The 10,502-nt window shown below is 36.8% G+C and overlaps 1 protein-coding gene across 7 annotated transcripts in view; it reads right to left on the bottom strand.

The window, feature by feature from the left end:
* Positions 1–668: 668 nt before the first annotated feature.
* Positions 669–10,502, bottom strand: part of SYT14 (synaptotagmin 14) — an 82,732-nt gene continuing 72,898 nt past the window's right edge. For 6 of the 7 annotated variants that reach the window (XM_072332516.1, XM_072332517.1, XM_072332510.1 and 3 more), the window contains one exon: positions 9,273–10,278. In XM_072332516.1, the coding sequence (XP_072188617.1) occupies positions 9,965–10,278 (314 nt within the window). In that variant the 3' untranslated portion in view covers positions 9,273–9,964. Of the gene's footprint in view, positions 10,279–10,502 lie in introns of all 7 variants that reach the window. The other variant, XM_072332515.1, reaches the window with a different exon arrangement.

Genomic DNA, 10,502 nt, shown 5'->3' with positions numbered 1-10,502 from the left:
TTGAAGTTTCTTAATTAGCAAATAGGTACCAGTTACCATACAGAATGGCAACTTATTTTTAAGTATATTGCCTTTTGAAAACAGCAGCCTTAACATTAGTGAGTGCCACATTATCTGGTTTGTAGAAGTCCTAGGATGTGCACAGATGACAGGGGTAGGTCCAGGTGATCCACTGGGCTACTATGCTCCTTTCATCTGCAGAAATGGGAAGAAACAATAGAAAACCCAACTCTTCCTAGTTTTAGGATATGGATGTCTGCTAATGCATATTAATATATACATATATCTAGGCACATTGTAAAAAAAAAAAAAAAACTGCCATAAGAGCCCAGAAAACTTTTTTTTCCTCTATCAAATAACACAAACGTTAGAGAAGTATAGAAGTAGTTGAATAGAAGATCTCAGCTGTCACAATGACATTCTAACTGTTATTTATGGAAAGCATTTCTTTATGTTTAACTTCCAGTATTTCAGCCTATTTTTTCCTGCAGAACGTGGAAGTATTTTAGTTGCGACTGTTCCTGAGAAATACATGCGGGGCAAAGAGAAGTACAAAGAAGCAGACATAACCCCAGCAGAGCACAGCGTAAAGCCAATTTCCAGTCAGTCAGAATTATCACCTGAGTGTGTCTTTATTTGCCAATATACACATCATATTTGTCCGAACGTTATCACACCAGTGAATCTAAAATTCTCCAGGTAGAAGATTCATGACACCAACAAAGACTGTGAGAAACGGGCAGGAATTGTGGAAACTTAAGAAATTTGGAAACAGAGCCAAAATTTAAGCTTTTGCTTCTAACGCAGACAGCGGTTCAAATAGTTGACAAAGTGCTCCTATCTCCTAAAAAATGAAGTCTGTGATGTGTGTTTAAGATTAATGAATTCCAAAGGAAAGTGACAACAACAAGCTTTAAAAGTTGTGTGGTTTTTTTTTTTTCCTTTTTTCAAATACTTTCCAGCAATTAAGTCAACATGCAAAAAAACTGATTCCACGCACAGAAAATAATCTGAATTAGCCAAAGGATATCGCTCCTGTCCCAGAACTGACAGAAATACATTACACAGAGTAAACGATACAAGCAGAGCAAACAAAATAGAAAATGGCAGCTGCAAAGCTTCAGGTATGTAAAATGACTATTTTAATGTGAGAGATCCACAGTCTGAAAGTATACTACAGCATGTTTTCATCAAACCAACATGGAATTAAAGTTACTTGTGCTGTACAGGTAAATACAACGACAAACGGCTGGTGACATTTTGCCTCTTGCCAAAATCAGAATAGTAATGGAATGCATACATTGAAAGACCAGCTTTGTTGTTGTGTGGTTTTTTTTTTTCCCAGAAAGAATGCTGACGACACTAACTAATCTTGCACACTGGAAACCCCCAAGTTTAATAAACACCAGCACAAAATGATAAAAGTCCTTTTTTTGCTAGTTAATAATAAAGAAAACAAGAAGTATCTGACATCACACGACTGGAGATGCTGTAGATACAGTGTGACACATAATTATAAATCCTTCTGGGGATTCACTATTTGACACCCAATATGCAGATCCACACACTCACTGCCAGAACTCTATTTTCACCTGCTGTGGACTGAGACACCATGAAAGGAATGTCTTCATCTGGGTTACAATGACAGATTCAAACTAAGTCCTAAGAATTTAATAAGCTACATAAACAGTTGAAAACAGTCATTCACTCCATGTTACTATCAAAATAAATTAAAAAATAAATAAATAAAAAAGAGAAAGAATTGTAATTACTGCTTATTCAACTTAAAACCACAGAATAGGAAAAGAAGCTCAAGAATCCTGAAAGCAGAGAGAAAACACAGACTCCAAGATTCTGTACAGAAATGAAAGCACAACAACAGAATCAGCAAATTCAAGAAGGAAAATGAGCACTGATGTTTCATGTCTAAAAAGTTCAGCCGAAATACTTTCTATAAAAGCATATAATTAGGAGCATGGTTGGTAACACGACTGCATAATACCCATTTTCTATCATCTATGATTGACATATAAAAATAATTCTCCCATTTCTGTGCTAAACAGGACTTGCAAATATAACCTCTTCCCTTTAAAACTGTGCTTGGTGTCTTAAATGTTTAAGGCTATACACGCTCTGAATTTCAAGAAAATTCAAGTTGAAACATTAGTTGAAAACAGCGTAATATTACATAAATTACCCAGTGACGAGGATACCAGTAGGAAATGTACATATAATGCAGCACGAGTCTGTTTCCATATGACCTGTATATGCTACACAGTTACTGTACAACACCAGGACTTCAGACACAATAGCTGAATCTGTTCTCAAAACTGCACATTTCAGATCTATGTATAAATGGGTAAAATAAGCTAATTTGACAGCGCTGACTTATATTTTTGTGATGTGGCTTTGATTAAAAAACACAAAGAAATAGAAATCGAGCACATTGCCACCAATATGATAATGCTCAACCAGTCAGAAAAGAGGTATCTCATATTCTCAGCTGTGAGTCACATTTACAGAAGCTCATTTTATATTTGTTCAAAAAGATCTATTAAGTCATTTCTGTCTTTAAATAACGGTCCAAACATTGTTTGTCTGAAGAATTATAAACAGCCTTGGTTCTTTGGTTAACACCATGTGACTTACATCAGACACAGGAATCAGCTGGGAATGAACAGTCGTGTGAGGAGGTTTCTGGAAAGGCGGGATGAGGGAGGAAAGGGAAAAGCCTACATCTCAAAGAAATGCGTTGTATCAAACTGTACTGCTATTGGAAACCTCCTGTACTAGGGATAATCAGGTTAAGACATCTCTTGAGTTGCAGTAACATTGCTTATATGTGATACATTAGTTTCTCTACATATTGGTCTTATACAAAAGAAACAAGGCACCGAGTGCATCGGTGGCAATACAGGCAGTATAAAAGTATGCAAGAAAATGCTACATACCCTTTATTTCATACACTTATTAAAAATGTGGTGAATGTGTGCTATCTCTATGTAATATAATGCTTCACAAACCCAATTTCTTATACCCCAATGAGAGAATGAATTAAAATGTGACGCACATTTTAATAACCTTGCTGATAACAGCACGGCTCAATATTTGTATTCACTACGATCAGTTATTAGCTTATAGTCACCAGAAAAACACGTTCAAAATTACTGAAGATCAAGGGAACTATAATCTATAACTACGCTTTTGGGACAGAGCCAGCAGCCTTTACTCACAGCAGATGTCCCGCTAAGAATGGAGAGGAGGCTCAGTTTTACCACCATTACTCACGTTAATAGTACCTTCCTCTGAGTCACTCCAGAGAAATAGATGGAGTTGCTTATGGGGAAAGGTACTACACAATGTGAAAGAAGTGTGGCTAAACCAAAACCTGAGTGAAAGGCAGTAGGTTCAGGCCCTTAGTCATTATATTAGCACTTCAGATTGTGTAACAGTGATATAGCTTGCTCATAGAGCATTTAATTTCAGATTGTTAAATCATCTTATAGAAAAATAGGTAAGAAAGCTCTGTAAGAAAGTATATATAGTATATAAGGAGAAATTTCTCCTTAAAAAAAGCAAAGGAAGGGAATCATTGAATAAAAGGTTTCACTAATTACACTTGGTCAGGAAAATCACATTAAAAACATTTATCATCATAAACAAAACAGTACGGAGCACTAATGAACCTTGTGGTTTACTGGAAAGGACAGCAAATTAGCTGTGTGTAGTAAAAAAAGGTCATTGCTTTATTTCCTTTTTACTTTTAATTCTTTTTTTTTTTTTTTTTTGTAAATATTCCCTAATACATTCAACTGCTTAGAAATTTTCTTAAAATGTCACAATAAGCCATTTGCAAAATTTCCTATCAAAACTTGTTCAAAGCCCTGCCACTTGCTTGCATTACAGCCAAGAAATTACCTTACATCTTAAAGCTATGATAATGCTTCTGGTTAATCCTGAAAACTCAAAATCATGCTTTGAAAATGAATTAAAAGTTATAAAGCAATCCACTTTAAACCCCAGGCATGCATTGACTGCCCATAGGATTTGCAAAACGCAGCAAAGGAATTAATTTGGTACAATGGGCAAGACTCTGTTCTCAGAACTAAGAGAAAGATGGCAGCAATTACATCACTGAACGTCCACGAGGTATTCCTTCAGTAGTATGGTATTACTGCTTCTGCTCTCTTAAGCATTATTCTCAGAGATGTGCGGCTTTTGGTGGGACTGTACCAACCCCCCTGTCAGCAGATGCTTCCAAGAAGCAAATGACTGCCCATTGCCTGGGCATTGCTGTTTCTTGGGTTTCATCCCTAAAGCAGCAATACTATCCACTTTCCTAAATCCTGGCCTATTCCTTCCCACACAGATTTTATTCTATATTACACAAGCAAAACCTGGTGCAGCAAGTATCAGACCTACTATTAGTTCAGACACACCATGTCAAACATGCACTAAGCTTGCTAACATTAGAACAGCTGTGCCATATTCAGGTAGGCATAACACAAACAAATACATTAAGTGCTTAAGATTTCTGCATAGTGGGCAGAAAGGAAGAAACCCTGCTTGAACTTAAGGAGGGGCAGTGGTAAGTTCTTAAGGCTAAACTAATCCACATCACTGTAGGCCAGTCTGTACTCACCCTGCACATAAACACTTACCTACTCTTCTTTTCTCTGTAAAATATGCTAGGTTAAAAGCCCTGGGGATCCCATGAAGAGCAGCATGTGTAGCCTTGCATGCATACACTCCTACAATGCACAAGACACTTTCTATGAGAAGGGTCCTCCAAGGACCACGAGGCTCCACGAGTGGATTTGGACTCTGCCACTGCGTGAAGCCATTTCTTATTTTAATGCTTTCACTCTCAGATGATGTCTATTCATCAGGCATCATTTCACTGAAACAAATGCTCCAGTGACTTTCCCCTCAAAAATTACTACCAGAACAAAGTAACCCAGTTGTGATAAACTATAAGATCTGGCTACTCATTAAGTAGACCAACAAAATGGAAAATTATTGACGGCTCGTTTTAACATTAATATTTGCCAAATATTCCAGTGCAAGCAATCAAAATGTTTGGTGACTGCTTTAACAATTTTAATATTAAGTTTTTGAGATATTCCATATCCACAGGAAAAGAAGAAACAAACATAAGAGATATGCAAAGGATTAAATAATGAATTTGTGGTGGTACCTTGATATTTGTTTCTCTTACATCTATTCATCACTGGAATCTCAACTGCCTGTGTTACGGCTGCCATGCTGTATCACTTCTTTAATCTACTGGTCACACCACACGTAACACTGTCAGGGTCAGGTCTTAGGTCTTCTCTCCTGATGATGTCCATAGGTTCCTCTCATAGATATTAATGGCAGGTATGCATGCACATCCATAAGAGAATTAAAAGAATGTTAAATTGTTATTGAGAATTCAGCTTAGGATGAAGTCAATTCTGCCTTGCAACTGACAAGCTGTAATATTAAAGCCTGCTTTAGACAAGACAGCTTTTTTCTTCTTTTTTTTATCATACAGAAAAGTGTAAAGAAGAAGGGCTCAGCACAACTCCAGGTTAAATGAAAAAGCATTCTGCTGTTAGTTCCAAGCAGGAACAGCTCAGGCCAAGAGGCTTCCCATCAAACATCATTCACAGACTTTTTGTTAGAATTCATACACGTTAAGAGCAATCTGTATTCAAGTATTACATTAAAAAGTCTCCATGAAAAAAAAAAAAAAAAAAAAAAGTTTGCCTTGTCTTCTGTTTCATCACATTAGAACTGATGATTTACATTTCAGAAAACTTAGAGAGCTGGGCAGGTCACAGGATTTTGCACCATTACGTTATGCTAAGAGTGCAGGATGCCCTCAGCTTCTAAGCTCCAGTGACTGCCACAGACAGCTTCTCAAGATGCTGGGAGCAGGAGCAAATCATTAAGGAGTAAAGAGAATAAATCAGTATCACAAACAGCTCTGAAAAAGCACTGCACTTGCCATCAGAACGGCTGCAAGAAATTACAGGTGAAAATATTTGCTAGAACAAATAACAAAAACAAAACAAGAGTTTTCAGCTTCAGTATTCTCTCCATTGATAAATAACCTTCAGCTTCAGTAAAAGCAAATACATTAACCCCAAAGGCTCACCTTATTCTGTAAACTAATTATTAGTTAGAGGATTGTAAATGTAACCAGATAGAAAAATTACATCACATTCCTCCAATAGCAGAACTTATACCCTGCGTGGCTCCTTCCTTTGCTGTCAGACTCAGCGTCTGGTTACAGAGTGGCTGCCTCTGAAGCTCTGAGCATGAGGCAGCACCATAGAAACCAACCTCTGAATCTCACCAGCACTACCCCCTGAGTAGGGAGTGAAAGCATGGCTCTGCTTACTCCATGTCTCCAAGTATGTGGGAGACAGCAGTGTCCTACAGGGACTGCAAGTCTCATCCTCTTGAACAGTTATTTCATACTTCTGTACAGATTGCTATCTTGCCCATACCACAGACTGGGAAAGGAACTAACCCATCTTCTCCCATATTTATTATCATTAGTAAGAGTTTACCTTTGATAATATCTATGTGAAATGTTCTAACCATTAAAATGATGGGATTATATGCAAAAAGGATAGAATACGTTCAAGAATAGAGCCTGTAAGAACTTCACTGTTCTACAGTTAAACCTTTGCTGGCAGGAAACATTCTATTCAAAAGCTTTCATCTCTATGTAGCATATTGACAAACAGAAAAGCAAATGATTTGGTAAACTCCTCCAAGTACCAGTTGTACTTTTGAATAAAGATAAGCAACAAAAAGCTATGAAGAACACAGACAAATCTGAGAAAAACACAAATGCCCATTTCTAATTAGTTTCAAATACTTTGTTCTTTAGAAATTCTCTTCCACGCTTGAGATTTAGCTGAATGAACAAAAACACAGTCTATGTATAAACCCCTATACAGGGTCTTATACATCTAATGCAGATTTCAAATGGGAGAGTATTGGCTCACTTAAAACAACCAGAAGAACAAAATGACGAACAAAGCATAAGAATGGTATCTATGTGAAGGAAGAACAACGTGACAGCTACTGATACTGTAACTAATTCATAAAAATGCCAGGGTGAATCCAATTATTGCTGTGACTGGTTTTACATGGAAAATTGCTATTCTATCACCTGAAAATTAAATATTCATTTCCATTCTCTACTGTTTCCAGCCTTTACTGAATAAATACAAATTAGCCAAACTTTCCTCTGTGAAGCACAAACTGGAACCAGATATCATGGGAAGAGTCACATAATCTGGAAAGAGATTCCTTTTCCCAAACGTGTCCAACAGAGACTATAATAAATGTCTGCTGTGTCTAAATTAAGGTTTCAGTGTCTTAGAAATTTGGTTGATTACATGTAAAACCAAAACAATGCAACCTACAAACAGAAACCCAAGTCATGACATCGCTAGTTTAGTTTGGATTCTGTAAAAGGCCATATTCTGCACCTTCCAAATTGGCTTCTTCATTTGTTCAATGGCAACATTAAATATACCATCCATTAGAATTAACTTCTTCCATTTCTGCTGTTAAATACTGTACATTATTTTACAAAGCAAAACCTGTTCAAAGAGACAATCATTAAGAGACACATTACAGCTTCAGGAAAATGCACCTAGTATCCACAAACAGAATGAGTGAAAATGGTTCCATGTCCGTTAAAAGCTGATCAAAAGCAATTTTTCAAGTCAGAATTTCTATTGTAGGAAAGAGAAAAGTATTGGGAAAAAAAAAAAAAACTGAGCAATTTCCTTATGCATATAAAATTAATTTGGATTTTTGTATTGTTTTTTATTTTTAAATTAAATGCTACACTCAACACTGCACTTCGGGAACTGTGGAACAAGGACTAGAAGAAACAAACTGCACTGTAGCACTGCAAGATCTTTCCAAGTTAAAGAGTTTGGGGATTATTTCTATGTAGTAAATAAAGCTTCCATAAATGAAGCAGCAGTGCAATATAAGATTAAGAAAAAAAAAAAAAAAAAAAAAAAAGGCCTGCTAATCTTTAAATCTTTAAAACCAGAAAACCTGGCACTGGAAATAAACCCATCAGAAGGCACCAAATAAACTAAGTGGAATTACAGTGTCCTTAGAAAGGCCCTAGTGAAATTGTTAACTAGTGCAAGAACTTGAGAACTACATGAAATACCTTATCCTATAGCCACTGTCTCCAATCTCACTATACTCACCTGTATCCTAAAGCCAGGATTGTCCAAAGGTATTATAAAGAAATTTAGCTAAAATAAAATTATTCTAATCAGAATGCTCTAGGCTACCACTAAGTATCTCAACAAAATCCTAAAATCCACTTTTCTACCTACCAAGTGCTAAAACAGTCTGTGAGGTTTCACACTAGTAAGACATCAACATCATTTATAAGAAAAACAAATATGCTTGCTATCCATGCAGCAACAATTAAAAGCAAATGAATCATCACCACAGGCAAGTAGAGTATTTGAAATAGGAAGCTTTTAAAAACAATAATTACTCAACAATTGACAATTTCACTGATCTGAATTGGGTTCAGCAGTCAGACAATTAGTGCGACTCCCACTAAAATGTTTGGGACAAACTGGGGTCTTGGAAGAACAGTTACTTCCCTAATTTCAGTGGAAGCCAGAAGTGTTTATCAGATAGAGAACTTTCTTGTGATACTGTGGCTTCTCAACTGTGTTGTTGGAAAGCTGTGCCTCCCAACCTGAACATAAACAAAGAAAACTCCTATTTGGGGCAGGAAAATTCATTCAGTTGCTGGCACATCACTAAAAAGAAAAACAGAAAACCAAAAGCTCACTAATGCTGTCTTCTCTAAGAAGAAAGGTAAAAACTCCTGGTCTGCTCTGTACTTCCAACAAACAGCACTGAGTAGTCCCTAAAACAGCTCAGAAGAGTTTCAAAGGATGTCTGACTTAACCAAAGTCGTAATATTTCTCGTTTGTTCTGTGTTGCTCAGCTGCTGCCACTATCTCCAGTCTTTCAAACCTAGCTTCTAACTGCTGACATTTTAAAGAAACCCATATTGATTTGCTTAACACAAAAATATTTAGTAAAATCGTGCTCTATGGAGCTTCCTACATTGGAATACATGAACACAGGAGGTGCTTTCAACAGAAAGTTACATAGTTTTACAGTACAACCTGTCTAAGGAGATTTGGAAGGGACCAAACTACTGATCTGGTCTCTTTGGATTAGGCAGAAGTACAGGCAAAGGGGAAAAACCATATATAGAGCTCGTTCCTGTCACGTATTGAAGAAACATTTATGTCAAAGTTCACCTGATGCCCAAACGCTAGTATTTTTCAAACCAATTTCATATCAAAAATGAAAACTTAATTGTACTAAGCTCCTGGAAAGAAACTCAGTGTAAAACAACACTGTATTCATATACGCCATATTACTCTAAATCTTCTTCTCCCCCAGTGTGGGGCTTTTTTTCCTGTTTGTTTGGTATTGGTGTTTGTTTGTTTTTTGCTTTACAGATCATCAGCTTTTTCACATAGTGCAAATTATTGACCCTTAGTCTGAATGCAGGCAGGTCAGAAGCTACAGTCTTACAGCATTACAAAAAGTACACAAGAAGGAGCTTACACCAATTTGGGAAAGTTCACATAAAATATTACTGAGTTGAAAAACACAAAACAATCCAAACAAATACAGCATCAGGTGGATGGGGGAGGGGCTGCTAACATATTCGCATACAGCAAGGCTCCTCTGACACCAAGGAAGTGTTTGATACTAAGTGAAGATTATACATTAAATCCCACCATTCTGCAGGTTGTGCACTCTTTAAGATGGAATGTTGATCTCATTTTCCATTTTTCACTTCCACAACAGCTCTGCAGACTGTGACTTGAAATGATCATCATCTCAAAAGACACAATTTCCTTAAAACCATGACTGCCCTTTGAACTCTTCATTAAGATTCTAGTAAAGTATGCCATCTACATACTTGCTGTCCTTTAGATTCTTTCATTTCAGTCCAGTGATTGAGTTCATCTTCTCCTGAGCTGTTGAGACCTAAGGATATCCACCCTATCATCTCTTTCCGTTTCATGCTGCGCTTATTGTATACAGACAATATGAGAGTTACATCCGAAAGCTGAAACAGCGCCACTTGGAAAACGAAGGTTTCTTTGTATACTGGATTTGGCTGTCCTCGTCGGATTGAAGTTTTGCATTTGGACATCTCTTGCCCCATGGAGTTGAGGAGCGTTAATTTAACATATGTATCTACAAAATAAAACATAATTTGGAATGTCAGATACCTTAGAACAAATGCTTTTGATGATGAGATATTTATGAGATTCAAGGATATGGTGTATACCAGGCAACTGAACACAGCTCAGACTAGACACACGAAAAAGATGGCATGTAAGCAAAGTATTACAAACACAGTAACAAATTAACTGACTTCAGTACTAAGTAAATGTCTTAAATTAAAGGTATACCTCATA

This window comes from Excalfactoria chinensis, chromosome 3 (assembly GCF_039878825.1).
Source record: "Excalfactoria chinensis isolate bCotChi1 chromosome 3, bCotChi1.hap2, whole genome shotgun sequence".
Taxonomy (NCBI): Eukaryota; Metazoa; Chordata; class Aves; order Galliformes; family Phasianidae; genus Excalfactoria; species Excalfactoria chinensis.
This window is presented reverse-complemented; position numbering and strand designations above follow the sequence as displayed.